Source organism: Aureobasidium namibiae, assembly GCF_000721765.1.
Source record: "Aureobasidium namibiae CBS 147.97 unplaced genomic scaffold scaffold_1, whole genome shotgun sequence".
Taxonomy (NCBI): Eukaryota; Fungi; Ascomycota; class Dothideomycetes; order Dothideales; family Saccotheciaceae; genus Aureobasidium; species Aureobasidium namibiae.
Genome location: NW_013581208.1, coordinates 1948707 through 1971660, shown reverse-complemented (window position 1 = coordinate 1971660; position 22954 = coordinate 1948707). Strand labels below are relative to the sequence as shown.

Below are 22954 nucleotides of genomic sequence, written 5' to 3'. Positions count from 1 at the left end.
GCTACTGCCAGCTGTGAGCCATCTCGTTCCACCCGGAAACAAAAAAGGAGTCACTCGTCCAATGGTCGGGATGTTCCACTTACCGGAAGCCGTCCATCTGTCGCTCGACCGCCCTTTTGCTAGCCCCGCCCAAATGCTCTCAGATCTTTACCAACTCACCTGAAGGTGTTTGTAACGATCCTTTCCACAGGCGCCCCTTCACCCAGACGTTGCTTGAGGACTTTCACCTCTGGCAGAGAATTGCACCCTCACCACGAGTATGACCATCTTGCCGGTAGAGATATCTGCGAAAGTAAAGTCAGTTTTGACACCATCAAGAGTTGAACTGTGGTTGTCAGTATTCGTCGGTGTCTGCTGTGAGTCAGCAAGCAGAATGCAGTGAGCGGTGGTGCTGACCACTAGACTAAAGTGACTTTGGATGAAGAGGAGGTGACCACAATGGTATTCGAGACCTCAGGTCTAGCAACTGAGTGAACAGCGGCTCGCGAGAGGTTTGGTTGTTGTGTGCAGTCGTATGTTATACGCTCCGCCGCAGTTCACACACTTCACTGTCTCTACGTTGGCCAACATCGATTTGCTCTTTCTCGTACACGTCGCTAGACAGCAGTGCATAGAGCGCTGCGCTGTAACTCAGGCGCCTCATTGCACTACTTTGGCCGATTCTGGCTCCAGCACTCTGTTGGCTTGGATCTCCTGATACCAATCAATTATCATACAACGTTGCGCAGTAGCTCACACGCTGCACTGCCTCTACTTTGGCTGAAATTACCTTCAGCATTTCGATTGTTCAATCTCGCATCACTAGTTAGCCGTACATTCAACTCTGCGCTGCGACTCAAGCGCTTCACTACAGTACTCTGGCCAGACCTGTGCTTTTCTGTCAACAACTTATACCTCATACTACCCTGCGCTGCAATTCGCGCGCTCTACAGAAGTGCCATCGGCTCGCATTACTCTTAGCTTTTTGTTCACTTTTGCTCTCTCATCGGAGGCAGCTGATATCTGATACACCGTTGCGCCGCAAGTCACGCGCTCTACCAAACATTCATCAGCTCGCATTGCTTCTGGCCTGTTGTTCACTTTGCTTCCTCGCTGATAGTCAACATTTCGTACAACGCTCCGCTGCGTTTCGCGCACACTTTCTCACCTTCACTATCGTCCGCAAAGCTTTTACTTCTTGGAAACCTGGCGCTTCGTCCTTAGTCACCCTCCTTTGCAACGATCTCTGACCAACCCCTCTGCGAAACATCCAACGCTCCGCGACTCTTCAACAACAATAACAACAACTACTACTACTACTAATACTACACTTCTTTACACATCATCATGGGCGTGATCTCTGAACTCCGTATGCAGATTCTGGGTACGTTCTTCTAGTGTTCTGCATAGCTTGCCATCAGCACTAACAACTACTATATAGAGAATCTCGGAATCCTCGAGCCTCGCCTGATCGCACCCACATGGTTGCTCTACTGCGAGACCAAGTCCACCGACGTTTCTGCCAAGAAGCGCGAGTCTGGCGACATGATCAACCCTGACGATCAAATCTACACCAAGACTTTCTCCAATGGTTCTCACCAGTCCGAAAAGGACTACTATACCGTTGTCCTGTCCTTCTCAGAACGCTTCGGCATCCAGGGAATCAAGATCTTCAAGGACTCTGGCGACTCGCCCGAGTTGGCCTACAAGGCCCTGCTCAGACAGGTGGCCTTCGAAATGACCGCGCGCAACCACATTCCCATGTAGTCGCTATTGACGAGCGAAAACCGGGTTCCCGACGTGAGTCACTTTTTGTTCTATCCCGCGGCGTCGAGCATGGCTAACTAATACTCGCAGATGCAACGCAATATGAGGGAGTTGAACTTGGCAGCGCGGGATTGCATTTTCTAGCAGTTTTTGCACGCCGGGTCGATAACGTAAGTCAAGGAAGCTCGTCTCTCGCTTGGACGTGGGTCATTAATGTGTACTCGCAGATGTAACGCAAAGGAACGAAGATTGGATGTAACAGCGCGCGGGATAGGCACTCATAGGCTTCCAAAGTGGAGCGTAGTTTTACAAAAATGCAAAAGTTTGCCTTATTCACTTTTCCCCTTGATATGTCACGTGAATATCCGTATTCTCTCATGTTGTTACAAGGTCTTTTTCACGCTTATAAAAATGCACAAAGGAACGCAGTATCGATGCTGCGTCCAAAGAAGGCCCCGAAGTTACACAATTTCACTGGACGGTGTTCAGTTTGTTACACCACTGTGCATTTCTATAGCGATATGCTACTGGACATCTCTGTAGGAGATACAAGTATACTATATCATCTTGGTAGCCATTTCACATAGTAGTTCAGTATTATAGTTAACTATAGAAATGCACAGTATTATTGAATACAAGAGGTATATCCAAAGAGAGCCCCTAAATCCACTATATCTTATGAGGTCTTCTTTGGATACTGTTCTGGTTCTCAGACCACTGTGCACTTTGATAGCTGCATAGAACGAGTTGTCTCTACGGGAGATACAGGCATATCACATCAGTCCGGCTCCTGTTTCATGTCAACACAGGGACTCAGTTCCAGCTATAGAAATGCACGGTGGTGTGCAGTCCTAGAGATATGTCCAAAGAGAGTCCCTAATTCGATACCATCTCTTGGAGCTCTCTCTGGATACAGTGCTGATTCGTATATCTTTGTGCATTTTTATAGCATATTTACTGTAGCTAGGTCTATCCGAGATGAGCCATATGATTCAATTCATCTGGATGTCTCACTGGGACATTATTCGTCAAAATGCTATTATGAAAAGGCATAATGGTTTTGAGATGTAGACTATGTTCCATTGAGAAGGCTATTGGGTATCTGCTGATGGTTTGTTTGTCGAAGAAATATGCATTACTTGTCAGTTTCATGTTTGATCTCTTCTTCTACAGTTTTGTTCTTGCTCTGTTTGCCATAGAAGGCGCTGGCTGACCTGAGTTGTGCACGGGTGAAGGTCCCGAATTGCTGTTTGCAAGTGCAAACGGGAAGGAAAGCGACACTATATCATCTGCAACACCCACGTCCCAGCTCTTCCTCCTATCATCCAAGTCCTCAATTCTGCTCATACTCACCAGAAAGTGTTCAAGATGTCAGAGGTTCTGAACATGTCAAACATCATGATTTTGCGCATGCTTATCTGCGGTATGTATCAACATGATCCCAGCTATTTGATAACATTCTAACTCTGTCAAGAAAACATCACTCTCACATTCGACTACCCAATCAAGCCTCAGTTCGTCCTCAAATATGAGACCACTGTTGGACTCTGGTCTGTCAAAGTTGGCCATGGCTGGAACTACGATCCCCCTATCTTGTTTGGTTGTGCTGTCGCGAATGGCGAAGGCGAAACTCCCGAGCTAGCCTACCAGGATGTTCTGAAGGCCACTGCCATCAGAGCCTCCAAGTACGATTACAACTACTCCAAGATCACATTTAATCGCTAAACGCGGCGAACGGTATGATTACCGCTGCTCCTCGGCTCACATTGACTCTTTTGGCTGATACAATGTCGCCAGATTATCGCATGTCTTCTCTTTCTGTAAGGCAGAATCTTGCTGCCTCGGCCTGGAAATCACAATATGACAGCTGCAACCAGGCTTGTCCTCAAGTACACTGATGATTAAGAATTCATCCCTCAGATGTTGGCTGCAGTTTGTTGGTACAGTGTATATCTAGAAGAATATGAGGTTCTTGTCAAGTCTGTACTCTTGGGCTTGTTTCTTTGGTCGAATGCAGGTTGCAATGTACTAAGGATCTCAACAATTCAAGTTCTCTATGACTCTACTGTATCAAAAGGAAGAGAAGTCCAAGAGAGGTACAACTTATCGTTGCAAATGGAGATCATGATTACCATGACTTTGAGGGCGGGTTGTGATGAAGCCTGTGACTATCGTCAGCGAAAGGATTCTCGTGTTCGTGGCATGTTATGACCTAGACCAGGCAAGCAGCTGTTAGAAACATTATGTCAGTATCAGCGTGGAACTGCTTCAACAACATCCGATATGGTCTAGTGGCTAGGATTTCTCGCTCTCAAACCGTTCGAAAGAACAACTAGGTCCGAGGAGGCCGGGGTTCAATTCCCCGTGTCGGAATCTTCTTCTGTTTATCTTGCGTCTTTTCTTTTTGTCTGACATCCTGTTGGCAGCCGAAATGAGATCGTGAAGATAATTTTTTCTTGTGCCAAGATTTGGGGCGCCGGCGGCGAGCTTTGAGGTGTGAGGACTTGCTTCAACAACGGGTATCATGGCATCAGGCCCTTGTTCAGGACTCTGTTTTGCTTGTGACTTGGGTTTTGCTCAGACTCCGCGACCCCAATCCATCCTTGTCAATCTTGCCTTCCTGATTGTAACAGAAGAGCAAATCGATTGGGGAGAAAGTTCGTATTGACTTCAGCTGCTTCCACGAAGAACAGACACGAAGGTGATAGAGATGTGCTGTAAAAAGGGAAATAATATATTCATGTGGAAAGAAAAGAAAAGGTATGAACAATCCATGCCACCAAACGCCAGATTTTTACAAGCCATCGCTTCCTCTACGTCTATCTGTTCACTCATCCATCTCCTCATCCTCTCCGTTTTGCATCTTCTCCACGAAGGCCTTTGCTCTGGCCTTGACGGCATCAACATGCTTAGCATCGCCCTGCTCTTCCTCAAACTCCAACCACCTCTTGAACACAAATCTCGCACGACGCTTCTTCATCTTAGCTGCAGCCATACGCTCAAACAAGCCTCTAACTCTCTCCACATCTTCTTTCTTGCCGCTTTGCTTGGCCAAGCTGCGCTCAAGATCACACCACATATCCCAGCCTTGTGGCCATTTCTTCCACTGCGCGAGCATGGATTCGAAAATTGTGCGTGCGCGCTCGGGCTCGCCGGTGGATGTGCGGAACTCAAGGGCTGCGAATTTGGCAGTAAGGTTGCGGTGGTCGTGGGAAGGTACTGATTGCAGAGCGCGGGGGAGGAGAGCGCGTGCTTGGGTAGCTGCATCGCGCTTCTCGAACAGGAAGGTTGCGTAATTGAGCCAGAGGTTGGGGTTAGGGCGGAAAGACTTTGTGGATGCCATTGCGTCGAAGATCTTTTCGGCGGCGCGGAAGTCTCCTGAGGAAGTGTAGATGGCGGCGAGCTTCTCGTGCATGGCGAAGCTGTCTTGGACTTTGCAGGCTTCCTTAAAGGTGGCGTCGACTGAGTCGGTATCGCCGTAGGCGACTTCTAAGTTCAGGAGGGCGACCCAGATGTTTTGCTTCTCGTCTTGCTCGCGGAGGTGGATGGTGCGGAGAGCGCGTTGACCAATGTCACGGGCCTTTTGGACTTCGGAGAGACCGAGTTGGAAGGCCATGTATTGAATCCAGAGCGAGGAGTCCGAGGGAGATGTGAGCAGCATACGTTCGAAGTCGGCGACTGACTGAGGGCCGTTGGCATCAAGATCGCCAGTCTGGTCGACTTGGATGGCAGCCTTGCGCTTACGCTTCTTGAGAGGTGCAGATGCTTCTTCAGCGTCTGAGATGGCACCGTCGTTGTCAAGAGCCGAAGCTCCGCTCCAGTCGAAGCCGGAAGTAGTAAGACCACCGAGAATAGACTTGCGGGCGGGTACATCATCCTCGCTCATCTCTTCGTCCGATGCAGCTTCATCATCGCTCTCCATGTCTTGTACGTTAGACATGTCGATGTCAACACCGTCATCAGATTCCGAAGCATCGTCATCAAGAGCAACGCCCTCACCATCAGACTCTTCGTCCTCATCGTCATCTTCCATCTCCTCATCGCCATCAAGGTCCTTGAAGTACGAGGCTTTCAAACCGAAACTGATGCGACGCTTCTCGGTGTCAATGTGCAAGACCTTGGCCTTGACGAGATCACCGGCATCGTAAAGCTTCTTGACATCCTCCACAGCAGAGTCGGCAATCTGACTCTTGTGGCAGAGACCGCTGACACGAGGGATAGTGTTATCGACGTCGATGAAGACACCAAAGTCCTCGACCTTTCTCACTTTACCAGTAACGAACTGACCAACCTTGAGGTCGGCGAAAGAGTTGGCAGGGACGTAATCCTTGTCAACGTGAGACTGCTTCAAGCTCATCTGAACGTGGTTGAGGTTTGCATCAATCTGCAGAATCTTGCCCTTGACGAGCTGATCAATCTCGACTGCTGACTTCCACTCCTTGACAAATTGGTCAGAGAGATCGGAAATACGGACAAAAGCATCGACACGAGGGCCGAGGTTGACAATGACACCCTTATCTGTGACAGCCTTGACAAAACCGCGGACAACATCGTTGACAGCCAACTGAGGAATAGAGGTGATCTGACGGTCTTCGACAGGCAGTGCCGAACTCAAGATTTTGGAGGGACGCATGCTGAGGTAGACACGCTTGTTGGGAAGGTCAACAGCGGAGACGCAGACACGAACGATGTCGCCTCTGGTGTGTGTGGTAGGGTTGGCCTCTGTGAAATCATCGGACAACTCGGTCAAAGTAACAATACCAGAGACAGAGTCGCTGAGCTGGACAATAACGTTACGCTCGCTGACCTTAGTAACCTTTCCGGCAAGAATCTGGCCGTCAGTAAGAGTCCTGAGGGTGACTGGAGCTGATGAGGCGGCGGAAGCGGCAACGAGATCCAGACGGTTGGCAGCAGCATCGACGTTCTTGACCTTGACACGGATGGCAGAGCCGACAGGGAAGTTCTTGGGGATGTCCTGGAGAAGGGAAACGTCGTCCGAGACATCGAGAAGATCAATGCGACCACGAACGTTGGGTGACAGGTTGGCCCACAAGCACTTGTCACCGATGTTGTTGACGTAAGCAATCCAAGTAGAGTCGACCTTGACCTGATCAAGAGTCAAGATGTCAGACTCCGAGTTCAAGGTAGTGTTGGTCTTGGCAGTGAGCTCAAGAACGGGAACGCGAGAGTGGCGGTGAGTGATAGGCAGGAAGCGGTGGTTGCGGGCATCGTGGATACCGAGGACCTTAACAGGAAGAACCTGCTTGGCCTTGAATTTTTGGAGAGGCTTCTTTCTATCCTTGATGTCTTCCCAGCTGTTGAACACCTCAGATACATCGATACGACCTTGGATGTTGTCGGCAAGCAAGACATTGAGTTGAGTGTCCTTGATGGAAACAATGCGTGCTTGGGTCTCCTTGCCCAGTGTGAAGTCAGTGAGCGAAGCAGTAACTCCATCGACAGGGTTGGTCACAGTGGTGGGCACAGCGGCTTGAGGCTTCTCCTCCTTCTTTTCCTCGGCGCGGAGGGTGAGAACGAAACGCTTGGAGTCGTTGTTGACGGAAAGGACTCTAGCTGAGATGGACTGGTCCTTGCGCAGACCGAATGCAGGCAAAGCAAGCTTCTCTTGTGTGATTTGAGTCTTAGGCATGAAGCCAACAAGACCAGCGGCGAACTCAACGAAAACACCGTCAGGTGTAATGTTGCGCACGAAACCGCTGACCTCTTGACCTTGGGCAAGGCTCTTGAATTGACTAATCAGGGTCTTGGAGCTGGCGGCCTTGACCAAGCTGGGCTTGTTGCTCAGAATGACCAAATGTCTTCTGTCCAGCTTCTCTAAAACGACAAGCTCGTTCAGCTTCTGGCCAACTCTGATTTGCTTAAGAGTCGACCTGTTCTTGGCCTCAGATCCATCAGTGAGGTGAGCGAGACGGAGAGTACCCTTGAGGTTTGAGCCTTCCAAGTCAAGCATGACGCTCTCACCAGTGACTTCGGTAACAGATGCGTTGATGAGCTGACCCTCTTTCAGGTCACTCCATGCCGACTCTTCATCCTTTCCAAAAGCAGAGGCATCCTTGCAAGAAACCTTAAGCTCATTGGCCTCTGCATCAACCGAAAGTGCGTGGACCATAACAGTTTGACCTTGTCTGAAATGCTGAGAAGGGTCTGCGATATATGCCTCGCTCATCTCAGCGACGGGGAGCCATGCTCTGACCTTGCCGTAGAATTGAACAACAGCACCGTTGGGCTTAATGTTGATGATGGTACCAGGTGCTTCGTCTCCAACATTGATGTCCTCGTATGACTTCCAGATCTTGGCATCGGCGTTGACGAGGGTTTTCTTGAGGGTCAAGCGAATCTGGTTCTTCTCGGGGTCGACAGTGAGAACACGGGCAGTCACAGGGAAGCCTTCTCTGAACTTCTTTTCGGGATGTTGCAGCTTCACGTCAGCCATGTGCGCCTCGGGGACGAGACCATCAATGCCGTCAGCAAGCTGTACCAGAACACCAGTGACACCCTTTGCGCCCAGAATGATCTTCAAAACAGTTGCCTTGACGACCTGACCAACCTCAACATCCTCGATACGCAAGAAAGGCTGATCCAGGATCTTCTGCTCGAGAGAGACATTGTAGATGGCATCGACGGGGTTGAAACCAAGGACTCTAGCGCGGTGAGTTGATTCGAGTTTGTATTGGCCGATGGTTTCTGAAAGATTGTCGATCTTTTTTTCGGAGATTCTAGAAATGTGAGCGAAACCGGGGTTGGAAGAACCAGCGAGCTTCACGAAAAGACCCATAGCAGGCTCAACGTGCACGACCTGGGCGTCCTCGACAATCGAGGAAGGACCGATCTTGTCGGCCTTCTTCTCGCTGCCAAGAGCGAATGCCTTGAAAGTCTTGATGTGGTCGAGGAAGGAGATACCGATCTTCTTGGTCTCGGCTGTGTGGAAAGTGCAGATCACACGAGCCTTGACCTTTGAGCCAATCTTGTACTTCTTGGACACATCGTCCACGCGAGCACCAGCGCCGGAGTGAATGACGTCTGCCGTTGCGTCGAGCATACCCATGACCTGTGTGGCAATACCTCCACGGCTTGATTCGGTGACCAAGACTTCAACAGCTGTTCCGGGCAAGAAAGCATCAATCGTGGGGGCGTCAGAAAGACAGTGCTTCGTAATATCGCCCATCTTTGTGAAATCAGGAGCCAGCTTGATGACCTTGTTGGCCGAGGCCTTGCCAGTGACAACACAGAGCATGACCTGACCCTCGTGGATCTTGGAGATGTCAAAAATCTTTCCTAGCTCTTTCTTGGAGACGAAACCTCTGACGGACTCGTCGTCCAGGCCCAGATCCATAACCAGACCGTGATCTTCCACACTGCGGACCGAGGCTTGCAGTGTCGAGTGGACGGGCAGATTTGAGACGTCAAGACCAACGTTTGCTTGTTTTGGGTCGACAGAGAGTTCGATTCTCTTTTTTGATTTGCGCAGACCGTTGACAGCAGTCTCGTCGGCAGTTGAGGTAACACTGGCTCTGAGCCATTGTCCGACGTGGAACAGCGATTTGAGGTCGAGGTCGTCATCATCTTCGTCTTCGCTCTCGTCCTTGACATCCTCGTCGGCCTGAGCCAGCAGGGCCTCGATCTTTTGGTTGACCTTTTCCGAGATTGCCGTCAAGGGAACAAATCCTGTGAGGTTGTTGGGCAGAGCAAGAGCAACATCGCGCGATGTGATATCGGTGACTTGGCCCAGTACCAGGGTTCCAACGGCAATGTTCTTGTAGCTCAGACCGTGGATCTTGATTGTGGGCTTGTCGTCTTCGGCGGCTTTGGCAGCACGCTTGTCGGCCTTTGTCTTTCTCTTTTTTTTGGGAGCGGCACCAGAATCGGCACCAGCAGCAGCGTCCTCATCGTCGTCGTCGGAAAAGTTGTCTGATTTTTGCTTCTTGCCTCCGGATTGCTCGAAAAGAACGTCGCGTTCGGCCTGGATCTTGATCTGCTTGTGTTCCAGAGGAGTCAAGACACTGGCACCACCACGAGGGAAAGCGCGCTCTTCTTGCGAGAGAATCGAGGCCTTGACGGGATTTCTGTCGCCTTGTTCCTTGGTCTCCGGGGGTTGTCTCTTCTTGACCGGAGCAGCGGCCGAGCTGTCGGCCTTGGAGCGCTTCACCTCGCGCTCCTCAGTCTGAGCTTTCCTTTTGATGGGAGCCATGGCGAGATATTCGACCACGGAAATGAGTAGAAACGGATTTTCCACAGCTCGCTCTCCAGACTTTTTTGGACAGGCGAGATAAATTCCATCGGCCTTGGCGGAAGCTAAACGCCGATGATGCCGATCTGCAAGCTAAATTGCTTCGAACGCGTGCGGAACGTGCAGCATCGCGTCTTCGTTCGAGTTCGTGGCGGGACGAACAACTGACAGAGCTCTATCCATCGTGTTGCAAACCAACGATTGAAAGTGCTCTTCCGTGTTGCAGCTGTGGTCGAGTATTGATATCTCCGCCTCTGTATCATGTCTGCTCAGGATATACCGTCATCCTCCCAGAGCAGCAATGCCGCCTTGCCAACTTCGCCAGCCCGGCCAAGCAGTAAACCCAAGGGACAACCATCCATCACTCCTCGACGTTTCACCCGCTTCTTTACTCCCATCACATCACGGTCATCCACAAACTCAAAGTCCAACAAGAGACTCAAGGACATCACCAAGAACGCCGTCAACCAAGTCAAGTTCAATGGCTTCCACGACCTTCCCCAATTCGAGACTCCCCGCAAGAAGAGAAAGATCCTACCTACTCCCGATAGCTCGCCCGTTCAGCCCCTAGACTCTTCACCCTTGAGGCCGCTCGACTACCACCCTTCCAATCTCTCTCACTATCAGCGTTATGACTTCGAAGCTTCGGATATCGACGAAGAGGACCAAGACGAAGACGAAGAAGAAAAATACATCCCAACTCCCATCACACGCTTACAAAACACCCGAACGAATAGCCGTATCTTGCAACGAAGCTTTGGTGGCTCAAGGAGCATCGGCCGTGGCAGAATCTACGACCACTGCGTCCCCGACTGGCGTGCCCAGACTGCCGACTTCTACTCCCGTCCTGACGACTGCCACAGCTACCGTGGTGATGCTTTGCCTTTCTGCGTGACTCGCTGCAACACAAACCCTCTCGTCGCTATCGGTGATGAAGAGGGCGGTGTAAGGCTCATAGACTCGTCTCACTCGGACAACTCCTTCTCTCAGCACCACATTGGATTCAAACCCCACCGCAATGCCATTATGGACATGGCCTTCTCCTCGGATGACTATTTGTTCGCTACTGGTTCTGGAGATCAGACTGCCCGCATCGTAGACATGCACACTCAACAAACACGCTACATCATGCGCGCCCACACATCATCCGTGAAGCAGGTTCGTTTCCAGCCTGGGAACGACAGCATTGTCGCCACTTCGAGTCGTGACGGCAGTGTTATGATCTGGGACTTGCGCTGTCGCGGTCAGGACGTGCCCGTTGCTGAGTTTGCTGTCAGCTTTGAATCTGGCAACGGCATGGTGAACGTCCCTCGCCCTCATAGCAACACCGTCACATATTCTCCTTGTGTCAACAGCATGCGTGATGCTCATGGCGTGCAGCACGAACGTTCCGACGTCTCTATCACTGCTCTATCCTTCCTGCCTGACTCACGCTCGCATTTGCTGATAACTGCAACCGAAGCAAACGCCAGCATCAAGCTATGGGATCTGCGAGGCAAATACACATCTCGCCGAGGCGGCCCTTCACGTCTCAGCTCAGTTCCCGTATCGAGCACTCGTGAGCCAGAAGCTCACATCAAGCACCGTCAGTTCGGCATTAGTAGTCTGTCCCTGAGCGGTGATGGTAGCCGCTTCTATGCCCTATGCCGCGATAGCACTGTTTATGCTTATTCAACCAACCACCTCATCCTAGGCTCTGCTCCCGAGTATGAAGCCTCCACCGACACACAGGCTTCAAAATGGTTCCGACCTCGACAAGGCCTTACTGGTATTGGACCCCTGTACGGTTTCCGTCACCCCATGTTCAAGTCAACATCTTTCTACGTAAAGTCCGCCTTGCGTCCCGCTACTTTGTCCCAGCCTGAGATGCTTGCTGTCGGTAGTCGTGAGGGTTGTGCCGTCCTGTTCCCCACAGACGAGTCCCTTTTGCAAAAGAAGCAATACCAGCAGCCTAGCTCAGGCACCTCTACACCTGCTGGCGACCGTGATGAAGGCTCTGGTTTCCGTTCACGGATCGGATCCATGGGTAAACATCAAGATACCTCGCTTCCTATCTACACTCAAGGCACTGCCTTGATCCGAGCTCATGGTACGTCCGAAGTCACAAGCTTGGCATGGAGCACTGAAGGCGAACTTGTCACACTGGGTGACAACTTTACAGCAAGATGTTGGAGGGAGAAGGACCGAGACGCTGCAAGAGACATGAGACTTTGCGGTGAGGGTCAAGGTGCTCGCTGGGGCTGGGGATGGTCAGATGTCGAAGGTTACGACGAGGAAGAAGGTTGATCAACGAGTGATACAATGCTCGCATCAACATAATGAGGAGGTTGAGGGATTGGATGGCGACTGTTCGATGATGGATTGTTATGGTTTGCTTTCTGTTTCTAACTTGTTTGGTCCGGTTTGGACAAGGATACCCACAGCCAGTATGGCCCATAGCGTAGCGATGAAGATTGCTCTCCTCTGTTGCTTTTAGATAAATTTGTAGGTAGTTGAAGAAAGACACGACGTTTGAACCCAGAGTGCTTTTTCCTCGAATCGTGTTCCTCTCGTGCATATCTATCACACGTATGCATAATCTTGTATGGATGTAGTGCTCTGTGCATAAGTTTGTGTCAGGGTGTCTCCCTTAGCAACCATCAGAAGCAATAACATCAACACCATGGCCTCAATTGTGATTTTATCTGGTCTCAGATCTCTCAGATATGACTTCTTGGTACAAAGCGTATACATGAAGAGTTTTGTATCGATAGCTCCAACATGCTGGCGTCAAAGCACAAATAATGAATTCTATATACAGCTCTTGGAAAGAGCGTCCCTATTTGTGTAGGGACAGCATCGAATTTCCTTTGAGTCCGGAACAAGAGAAGAAAACTCGAACGAGTCTTCCAAACCAGCCCGGATGTCGCTGAATATCAGACACGGCATCACAAAATATTGGTCGCTGGGATAGAACTCAAGCACAGGACTGTATCACTGGCGACTACGATGCCGAAGCATGCTCTATCGTTGGCAACAGAGATATACATTGACAACGAGTACCCAACAGCCCCTCATCCAGCAGTCCTATCACCGCTCGAGGACGTCCTTATCAACCAGGATGTCGCGGCCTTGTCCCTCGCACTTCCACTCCTGATTCTGAACTCTTCCTCTGCTATCCCTCTACCTCACAGAGCCTTGCTGAAGGACATGAGCAAGCCGCCATGTTCAGAAAATCGGCAGGTCGTTTCGAGAGTACAGAAGGCTATCCACGACCGCCGGCTCGCTATGTCGACATCACAAGGCAATGAAACCGGCTGCGCTGACCCACAGAGTCGCGGCCACTTCGTCAAAGAGCCACAGTGACACCGCCGAGCATCTATACCAGACTCAAATATCGCGTTTCCTCCTTTTACGGCTAGCAGCAACTCAATACCAAGCTGCAACGGTCTTGGCCTTTACGTACTGGCAAGCTCGTTCCGCCGTCGATTCGTTCCGCTGTCGATGATGACGTTCTGGCGAAACTTAGCGAATACCTCGATGGCCATGTAAGTGCAAAACGAGAACCCTGCGGCTCTTCTGTATCTGTAGCATTTCATGTCGTTTTCTTTTATACATTGCGCGATCCGTGCTCGCTTCCATGTTCCTTCGTCTTTAACTCGCCAGTTCTGCAACCACGCTGCTACTGCGAAGCATCTTCGCCCCTCACAGCAAGCACACAACAATTACTTCACACGTCACCAATCCAGACAGTTCACGAACTCTATCAGAATGATGCACGACAAATTCTCGGGCTCGGAGGCCGAAAACAAGGTGAGGATGATGGTGTTCGAGACAGACGAGCCACATCCAGAGGACCATGCGGACAAGGGAACATTTGGAGATGTATTCGACAAGCTGTTCAAGACTGCTGGCGACAACCATGACCCTCCGCTTGGAATAGAAACAGCCATGAAGTTCGTGGTAGAGCCCAAGGGCGGAAAAGTGCCTTCGGTGGACGATCTCAAAGACGTCCATGCCATTCTGATCACAGGAAGCATGTACGATGCTCATGGCGACGACGAATGGATTCTGAAGCTTATGAAGCTGCTACAAGGTATGCGATAATACTAGGTTCCTCGAGCAGACAAGTGCTAACAGAGGTAGACCTGTGGCAACACCGTCCCGATATTCGCTTTTCCGGAGTCTGCTTCGGCCACCAAATTCTCTGTCGCATGCTTGGAGCAAAAGTCGACACCGTACCCGGAGGTGACTGGGAACTCTCACACACACATATCGACCTTAGCGACATCGGCAAGAAACTCTTCAGGACACAGAACGATCAACTACGACTACACCAGATGCACCAAGACCACGTTGTCGAGCCGCCGTCGTCCAAGTCTAGCAACCTCCTCAAAGAGGGCCAGAAGGTCCACGTTTGGGGAAGCTCGGAACACACAGCTGTGCAGGGTATCTACATCAAGGACCGCCTGTTCACCTCTCAAGGTCATCTGGGCTTTGACGAAGATATGGTCAAGCGACAGATCGAATTGCGAGTCGAGAGTGGCAGTCTCAAGGACCTAGATCACGCCGATGCAGCCAAAGAGACGGCTGATATGGAACATGATGGCGAAGCGGTCGCTGGTTCGATCTTGCGTTTGTTCCATGGCGATGACAATGATATCCCTTGATCAAATAGTACCAATCTTGGCATGAGAGAGCCAAACGCTTTAGCAAAGGCCCGCGGACAGATCTGCAACAACGAATTGAATAAAGACATCCGAACATACCGCAGCTAAGAACTAAGCCGCTCCAATGATATCAAAGGCTATTACATTAAGTACTTCACATTGGCAAATGCACCCGTCAGGCCATATGATTCATCAAGGTCCAGATGCCAACCGGTGAGGATATCTCGATTTCGGCGACTATTCTTCCAATCACCTGTTTTGGTGTGCAGCACAACCAACTACGTACTCAAAACGCAACACCGAGCCTACGAGCTCGAAAATGAGTCACAAACACTTGTTGAATTATCGTCACTCACAGAGTCTCTCTCCACAAAAAGTAGGCAGAAGTTGCGATCCTCCGAAAAGTAGGCTGCATGTAGACAGCGCGTGTGGGTTAGGCAACCACGCTTCGAGACACCGCAGCCAATCTGGATTCGCCAACAACTTCACAACTCAGCCTCGCCAAATAGATTCGACACTTATAAGTGAAGTTGAAGCCGCTGTCCAAACCTCAATTACTTCTCATCATCACTTTCATCTTCCACTTGACTTCTCTACAAAAACATCATCTCGCCAAGTTGATCTCTCTTCTCCTTTACTTCAACATCACAACCAGTCGATCTCTCAAAAGGTTACAGCAACCATGGCTCCATTCCTAGTTCTCGACGATGTGACTGAGGCTTCGCAAGAGAGCAAGCCTGAAGCCACCACTCAGACTGATGACAAGAACGAGACAAGCACAGCCGAAGGCACAACCAACAGCACGAAAGATGATGCCAAAAGTGAATCCGCCGACAAAAAGGCCGATACCAATGGTGACGCTAAGAGCGATGCTTCAAATGACGAACCGGAGCCAAAGAAGAAAGTTGATGCTGCAGAGCCAATGAAGGCAGAACTGAAACACCTCGATCGCAAGTACAGCGAAAAGCACAAGTGGTACTTTGCTGAGACGGTCGAGGATAAGGCGGTCCCAGACCAAGTTGATTGGTGAGTCATCCAGTCTGTCAGGGCATGTCTTCACTCAAAGAGATTATCGACTGACACTGAAACTAGGTGGACAAAATATGCTCTGTGCGTGACAAGATACATGTCATCGGATGGCAAAAAGGTCGAGAAGGTAGTCGTCAACATCAACTCACAGCACCTCAAAGACCTGCTCAAGGAAGCGATTGGCTCATACCCTGGCGTCAGTCTCGACACAAAAGACATCACCCTGACACAGCCATGCCGACTCCTCTACCACTACCTGCCCGAGATCAAACAACATGGCGAAAAGTTCGAGGCTGGCTCTGAGGCAGCAGCCCACTACCGAGTCCTCCTCAACCACATCAACGAGGAGTTTGACGAGACTATCCAAGAAGCCGATAATCTGCGCGAGCAAGGCGTTATGAGCTACCAGCATCTGTGGACTGTGTTCAAGCCCAAGAGTATCGCATTCGCACGCGTGCTTGGTCAGATTCAGGCATTCCGCGTGCAGGACTCGTTTTACGTATGTGGTCAAAACCCTCGTATGGCGCTTAACCTGCAGCAAGTGGACTTTGATGGCAAACGCTTTGGTCACCGCACCGAACAACTGTGTATCCCTGCTTACCTAGGTGCTGTGGCAATCAACAAACTCGATGTCGTGCCTCGTGTCTTCTTCCCTCATGTAGAGGAGGTAGAGCAGCGTCTTATCGCCAGAGGTCGCAGATTCGAGCAGTATGCTGGTATTCACTTTGCCGAGCATGCTGCTGTTGCCTTGGAGCACGTCTACAACAGCAACCGAGGTTGCTACGATATCAACCGCGTGCACATCAGCGAGAGAGTGGTGATAGATTGCGCCACCCACCACCGCATGAACCCTGAACTCGCCAAAACTGTCTCTGCCTTTGATGACGAGGCGATGATTCTAGTCAAGGACACTCAGATCAACAACAACGACGGCTATGACTCTGACAACGAAAGCTACAACAGCTACGACTCGGACAACGACAGCGAGGATGACTCCCCAGATCGACTAGACCGCGACCTCATACCCTCTGTCAAACAAAACTTCAAGCCCCTGACAGATGCTCAATGCCTGCTGGCCTCAGCACTCGTCCACGGCTTCTCCTTCACCCACAAGAAATGGATAGACATGTTCATAGACGAGCTCTCTCCTGTCGACTGGAACCCCGACTGCTTCGACCAACTAGTCCTCGCTCCCCGCCAGAAGAAACTCGTGCAAGCACTGGTCACCGAACACATATCCTCCAAAAACGACTTCGACGACATCATCAAGGGAAAAGGCAAAGGCCTTGTTCTCGTTCTCCACGGCCCTCCCGGTGTAGGCAAGACGCTCACTGCAGAGTGTGTAGCTGAGCGCTGCAAACGACCCCTTTACGTCGTTTCTTCCGGTGACCTTGGCACCGACTCCTTGACTCTCGACGAAAGACTGACGCAAATCTTGGATATGGCGAGTACATGGCGAGCGGTCCTTCTCATTGACGAAGCAGACGTGTTCCTCGAACGCCGCTCGCTGCACGACATGGAACGCAACGCTCTAGTCTCAATCTTCCTCCGCGTACTCGAATACTACCAAGGCATCCTATTCCTCACTTCGAACCGCGTGGACACCTTCGACGATGCGTTCAAATCACGCATTCACGTTCCGTTGAAGTATACAGGCCTGGATACCTCTTCCCGCAAACAGATCTGGAAGAACTTCTTGGACAGGGCCGAGGAAGGCGCTGTTGATGAGGAAGGACTGGAGAAGTTGGCACAGCATGATTTGAATGGAAGACAGATCAAGGGTATCGTCAGAACGGCTACCAGTCTAGCTAGGTATGATGGCAAGAATTTGGACTTGGAGACGTTGGAGCAGGTCGTGGAGATCCAGATGGATTTCGAGAGGGATCTGGTTGGAGATAAGCAGTGAGCATCGGAGGTTCTGGAGTCTGGAGCAGGCATGATACGGAACGCTCTATGGCCTATTATCTGGAAGTGGCGATACGCAAGATCATCAGGATCAATAAAGAAAGGCCAGCATATCAAGAGCAATGACATATAGTGGAACGAAAAATCAGGCTGTATTGACGATAAAAAAAAGCCCTTTCGGCCACTAAAAAGAAGAGTTGAAACAACTGAAGAGAAAAATCCATCCGATCCACGTTCCTCTCTATGATATTCGCCAACCATACTCCGAAGATCCTGCATAATGCTTCTGAATGATTCTCTACCCTCTGCTCGACAAGCATAAAGATAGGGGTATAGTACACACCAAGGAATTGTGATGACCACTTCAACGCCGTTAGGAAAAGTGTGGTGTCGTGTAAGATGAGTTTGAGAGATCTCTAGGCTCTTTTGTATACAGCAGGGGTGTGAGTGGACGTGGCTTCTTCTGTCAAGGCGAAGTCGCCCTCAACAGCGACCTCAGAGCCAAAGCTGGATTCGCTCGACACGGAGGAAGCCAAGTCGAAGGGATGGCCAGAGTAGAATTCGGGATCAGTCATGGCTTTGAGGGAGTACTGGGCTCTCAGCTCTTGGACGGTCTCCTCACAACCAGGTAGAATTGAATATGATGTGGTTGTGGGAATGGTTGGGAGACTGATCGAAGATGTTGTAGTGTGCGAATGAGAAGGCGACTCGTCATCGTTGGAGGCAATTGAAGCACGGTAAATGCGACGCGACTCGGAGTCAGGGACGAGTCTGATGGTTGAACGAGGGGTGTGCGCATGACGTGGGTCTCTGAGAGTGACAAAGGACATGTCGACACCGGCACGAGGGTGATTGTCACCATCATGAGAACTGCCCGAAAGAGCATCTCCGCAGCTTTCATCGTCGTATTCGCCATCGGTAGAGAAGCCATCGTCTGTGTAGTCCGATGATGGGGAGTGGTTTGGTGAGCCATATGGAGAGTCGCCCCAGATTGGAGGTGAGAAGAGTTGAATGGGACGACGCAATCCGAGTTGCTTGGCAATACGTACGTCCTTGATGGGCAGTATCTCTGTCATCTCATACTTGTCGACGGATCTGACTTCGTCTGCGAAGACTGCTTCGAACGATAGCCAGCAGCGGTCTTTACGTACTCCAGCACATCGCTGACAGACTTTGAAATCACAGCGAATGTCGTCAGATGGACTGTTTGTCTTTCCAGATCCTGATTGATTGGTGGTTGACAAGGGTTGGGCGGCCTTCTCCTGAACTTGTTGCTTTTGACGAATGAGGGTTTGAACTTGCTCATCGGTGTAACCACCTCGCTCGAACTCCTTGATGATGGACTCGCTGAGGCCTAGCTGGCGGAGCCTTTCTCCAGCAGGACTGACGGGATGAGTTATGGATTTAATGAAGGCATAGTCTCCAACCTCAGGGACATCAGAAGAGCAGCGGTAGAGCCAACCCAAGGGCGAAGGATTCTGGCACATGTCACACGTCCAGTTCCCGAAGAGGCGATCCATTCTGATGTGTGTACAGGCGGTGACGCACTGTGGAGGAGGGCGTCGATTTGAACGATTAACGGTTGCCATACCGGCCTGCAATGTATGGTCAACGATCTGAGGATTGACACATTTGATAGTAGTATAACACGTCGAGATCGACAGGGTAAGAGAGATCGTTGAAGTCGTTGCAAGAAGCGGAAGAAGGGAGGCCTCATAGATGTAACTTACCTGTGAAATGACGCTCATGTTGAAGAAAGCAGGATGTGGTTGCGGACGGTTTGGATGGACAAGGACGAAAAAGGATGAGGTGGGTCCGGAGTCGAGAGTAATGGAGGGATTTGACAAATGTGCGAAGGAAGTCGGATGGAAAAAGAAGTGAGTGAGTGGAATGGATGATGGTTGGTCTGGTTTGCGGCCGCGTGGTCGCAAGTGAAGACAAAGGCAGGCACGGCATCAAGGAAAGCTCTTCCCAGTCAAGTGCAACTGCCCTGTCGCCTTGAGATGAGAAGAGAAGATTGAAAGCATGTTTTCACGAGGAAGTCGCAGGCAGAGCAAATAGTGTCGAGGCCGGGTCAAGGACTTGACATGGTTTTTAGATTTACATGGTAGGGTACAAACAGTGCGACATGCGAGATGCATCGTGCCGCGAGGATACATCTGGCATAGGGCTCGAGCACTGTGGTAGCTCGATCGATGGCGACAAGAGGAGGATTAAGGGAGAGTAGCACAGTTGAGATGTAGAAGCTTTCCCCCGCCCTTGTGATAGGGTCGAGACCAGGCACGGTTGGACTCGTCGAGCGGCAGCTTGCAGAGCTCGAGCGCAGTCGAAGCTGATCACCTTTTGTATAGGTCAGCTGTACAGATCGCAACATGCATACAAAACTGGTCAGACTTGGTAGATGCCATGGTCTTTGTCGAGCAAGAAGATGGCAGTTGGCGCGGTATGTGGTTAGTGGAGAAATGACAGGCGGCAAGCGATGATGGGCATCGGCACCCCGCGAACAGGTGGAACCTCGGCCCAGGGCTCATAGATAACCCCGGAGCAGGCCGCCTGTCGCGAGCGCTTGTATCTCTGGTGTTTTTTGTTAGGCGCGACCCAGCCACTTGGTTCGACGACGACTCTTTCTTCTGTCGTACATCCGTCTCGTTATACATCAATACACAACAATGTCGTCGGTCAAGTTCGACGTCAAGGAGACCGTGGCCAGCGTCACTGGCCAGCAGGGCATCCCCAATGGAGTCGGCAGTGCCATTACCAAGAATGCTGGTGCTGGTGGCTACCTCGCTGTACGTTTTGACTGAATGCCACTGTGATGCGACCGCGACTGACCGCGGACCTTAGGCATACTTGCGTCAGCTCCAATCCAACCCTCTCCGCACCAAGATGATCACCTCGGGCTCGCTCTCTGGTGCCCAAGAGGTCCTCGCTTCCTGGATTGCAAAGGACCGCAACAAGAATGGCCACTACTTCACCTCTCGTGTGCCCAAGATGGCCCTCTACGGTGCCTTTGTCAGCGCTCCCCTTGGACACATCCTCATCAACATTCTGCAGAGCGCCTTTGCTGGCCGGACCAGCGCAAAGGCCAAGATCTTGCAGATCCTCGCCAGCAACCTGATTGTATGCAGACCCTCTCTTGCCAACATATCACATCTGTCTGACTGATCTCCCTCGCAGGTTGCACCCATCCAAAACACCATCTACCTCTCAGCCATGGCCATCATCGCAGGCGCCCGTACTTTCCACCAAGTCCGCGCTACCGTCCGTGCCGGTCTGCTGCCCGTCATGAAAGTCAGCTGGTGCACTTCTCCTCTGGCCCTCGCCTTTGCCCAGAAATTCCTCCCCCAGGAGACCTGGGTACCCTTCTTCAACATTGTTGCTTTCGTGATTGGCACATACATCAATGCACACACCAAGAAGAAGCGTCTGGCTGCCCTGAGAAAGAAGCACTACGGCGATTCTAGAAGCACCGGCCGCCCTGAAGACGAGAGACGTCCTAACTTCTAGATGTCTCGATTACGTCCCTGGTGTCGGGGAAAGGTATGGTGAGAGATGCATCCGCTCACGCCTTATCCTGACGATATGCTTTTTCTTTTCTCGCGCGATTTGTTTATGCATATATCCACCTAGCAGCTCACTGAAGTCATTTGTTTCGTACTCCCGATCTCTTTCGCAATACACAGTTCGGCCCAAGGATCGTGACTTTCACCGATCAGATTGACGTGATCGAAACCCAAGTTGATGATTGATGACAGCAGTGGATATTTTGATATTGGGCTCTCAGCAAATTTTCTTCATGAATTGGGGTTGTGGTCTAGTGGTATGACATCTTCTTAGCATTACTCTTCGAGTATTACTGAGTGGAGAAGGTTCTGGGTTCGATTCCCAGCTACTCCATTTTTGCTGTTTTGCTGCCTGCCCGGCTTCCATGTGCATATCGGATTTTGTCTTGTTCCTAGCTGTTGTTCAATGTTATAGCTCGGAAGGTGCAAGATTTTTGCGGCGTTTGCTCAACATATGGGTTGTGACATGTTTTAATGCTCATGTCAACCCTGTCACAATCGATTGCTCGAGTTCATTATGTAGACAGCGCTCCAAGTGATATACTGAAAAACAACTCGAGTAGAATCAGCAATCTGCAAAGTGCATGCATGGATTTTGGTGTGACTCGTACACAGAAGTGGACTTGACCACAGATTCTGAACAGGCAGGTGCACCGAGCCTGCGGTGTCTCCACGAGGAAGGTGTCGCGAACCTGCATCATCATCAAGATCCTTGGTCCTTCTTGCGCATGAGAAACACATCTTCTGCCAATTCACCACTGCTCAGACAACTTCTTGATTGTACAGCACAGCAACTCCACACCGCAACCATGCCGCCAAAATCACTACGCTTCGTCCGTCACGCCCAAGGAGAACACAATGCAAAAGTAGATCATTTTGTACCCTTCAACTACAACCGAACTCTAACAGCAATCCCAGCACGACGACAGTATCCCCGATGCCATCTTGACTCCTCATGGAAAGTCACAATGCCACGATCTCAGCACTTCATTTGCTCACCACGACTCTGTGGCATTGATTGTGTCTTCACCTCTGCGTCGTGCACTCCAGACTTCCGTGCATGCTTTTGCACCTGCTTTGCAAAAAGAAGGAGTCAAGGTGCTGCTGCAGCCAATGGCGCAGGAAATGAATGCTTATGCTTGTGATATTGGCACTGATAGAGAGGAACTGGAGAGACAGGTCAAGGCCGGAGAGCTCTGGGATGAGGGACTGTATGTTCCAAGCGAGAAAGTTGACTTCAATTTGGTGGAGGCGGGATGGAACTCCAAGGTATGTCTTTTTGCTGCCCTAAATGTGCGAATGCTGATGAGTTGTAGGATGGCAAATGGGCACCCGATAGAGCGACGATTCAGAAACGTGCCGCAAAGCTGCGCTCGTGGCTCTTCAACCGCAAAGAAGAGGTCGTGGTTGTCGTCTCGCATGGAGGCTTTTTGCATGCGCTGACAGAAGACTGGACTGGCTTCAACGCTTCCGCTGGTGAGTCGGCTCTCAACATTGCTGGGAAGCGGATCATCCTCACTGACATGGCCAGGTACTGGATGGCAGAATTGCGAGATCAGAGAGTTCGTGTTTACCGAAAAATCGACACAGAGTAGTGCGCATGTCGTCGAGAAGGCAGCGCTGGCTCCGAAGCCGAAAGGAGCAGAGAAGGAACCTCAGGTTGTCAAGGAGGTCGAAGATGTGGGTCTGCCGGACCAGTAGAGATTTCCGGGCGAGAGGGACGTATTGTAGCGCGATTGCTACTGAGCAATAAGAGCATGTTACGACCGTCATAATCCAGGTTGCATCGTGGCTCACTCTCTGACGGACCAGAG

The 22954-nt window shown here is 50.8% G+C and overlaps 9 protein-coding genes across 9 annotated transcripts; 7 read left to right on the top strand and 2 right to left on the bottom strand.

Moving 5' to 3' along the window:
* Positions 1–1326: 1326 nt before the first annotated feature.
* M436DRAFT_60023 (uncharacterized protein) lies at positions 1327–1746 on the top strand (the record flags this gene model as incomplete). Its single annotated transcript, XM_013576687.1, has 2 exons — positions 1327–1363; positions 1421–1746. The coding sequence occupies 2 exons, from the start codon at positions 1327–1329 to the stop codon at positions 1744–1746; spliced, it is 363 nt and encodes a 120-aa protein (XP_013432141.1).
* Positions 1747–3114: 1368 nt separating this feature from the next.
* Positions 3115–3471, top strand: M436DRAFT_77934 (uncharacterized protein; the record flags this gene model as incomplete). The annotated part of the gene is made up of 2 exons (XM_013576987.1): positions 3115–3169; positions 3221–3471. The coding sequence occupies 2 exons, from the start codon at positions 3115–3117 to the stop codon at positions 3469–3471; spliced, it is 306 nt and encodes a 101-aa protein (XP_013432441.1).
* Positions 3472–4573: 1102 nt separating this feature from the next.
* On the bottom strand, positions 4574–9955 carry M436DRAFT_60021 (nucleic acid-binding protein; the record flags this gene model as incomplete). The annotated part of the gene is made up of 1 exon (XM_013576686.1): positions 4574–9955. The coding sequence occupies one exon, from the start codon at positions 9953–9955 to the stop codon at positions 4574–4576; it is 5382 nt and encodes a 1793-aa protein (XP_013432140.1).
* Positions 9956–10327: 372 nt separating this feature from the next.
* Positions 10328–12274, top strand: M436DRAFT_9769 (WD40 repeat-like protein; the record flags this gene model as incomplete). Its single annotated transcript, XM_013576025.1, has 1 exon — positions 10328–12274. A coding segment is annotated over one exon (1947 nt), but the record flags the coding sequence as incomplete, so codon positions are not given.
* Positions 12275–13747: 1473 nt separating this feature from the next.
* On the top strand, positions 13748–14643 carry M436DRAFT_69218 (GMP synthase; the record flags this gene model as incomplete). The annotated part of the gene is made up of 2 exons (XM_013576824.1): positions 13748–14069; positions 14120–14643. 2 exons carry the CDS (start codon positions 13748–13750, stop codon positions 14641–14643), a joined length of 846 nt encoding a protein of 281 aa, XP_013432278.1.
* A 682-nt stretch (positions 14644–15325) lies between these two features.
* On the top strand, positions 15326–17578 carry M436DRAFT_60018 (P-loop containing nucleoside triphosphate hydrolase protein; the record flags this gene model as incomplete). The annotated part of the gene is made up of 2 exons (XM_013576685.1): positions 15326–15669; positions 15736–17578. The coding sequence occupies 2 exons, from the start codon at positions 15326–15328 to the stop codon at positions 17576–17578; spliced, it is 2187 nt and encodes a 728-aa protein (XP_013432139.1).
* Positions 17579–17993: 415 nt separating this feature from the next.
* M436DRAFT_69216 (uncharacterized protein) lies at positions 17994–19325 on the bottom strand (the record flags this gene model as incomplete). The annotated part of the gene is made up of 3 exons (XM_013576823.1): positions 17994–18780; positions 18820–19172; positions 19308–19325. The coding sequence occupies 3 exons, from the start codon at positions 19323–19325 to the stop codon at positions 17994–17996; spliced, it is 1158 nt and encodes a 385-aa protein (XP_013432277.1).
* Positions 19326–20246: 921 nt separating this feature from the next.
* Positions 20247–21084, top strand: M436DRAFT_69215 (uncharacterized protein; the record flags this gene model as incomplete). The annotated part of the gene is made up of 3 exons (XM_013576822.1): positions 20247–20366; positions 20422–20697; positions 20755–21084. The coding sequence occupies 3 exons, from the start codon at positions 20247–20249 to the stop codon at positions 21082–21084; spliced, it is 726 nt and encodes a 241-aa protein (XP_013432276.1).
* An 865-nt stretch (positions 21085–21949) lies between these two features.
* M436DRAFT_37203 (phosphoglycerate mutase family protein-like protein) lies at positions 21950–22841 on the top strand (the record flags this gene model as incomplete). Its single annotated transcript, XM_013576554.1, has 4 exons — positions 21950–22006; positions 22059–22409; positions 22457–22616; positions 22672–22841. 4 exons carry the CDS (start codon positions 21950–21952, stop codon positions 22839–22841), a joined length of 738 nt encoding a protein of 245 aa, XP_013432008.1.
* Positions 22842–22954: the final 113 nt, after the last annotated feature.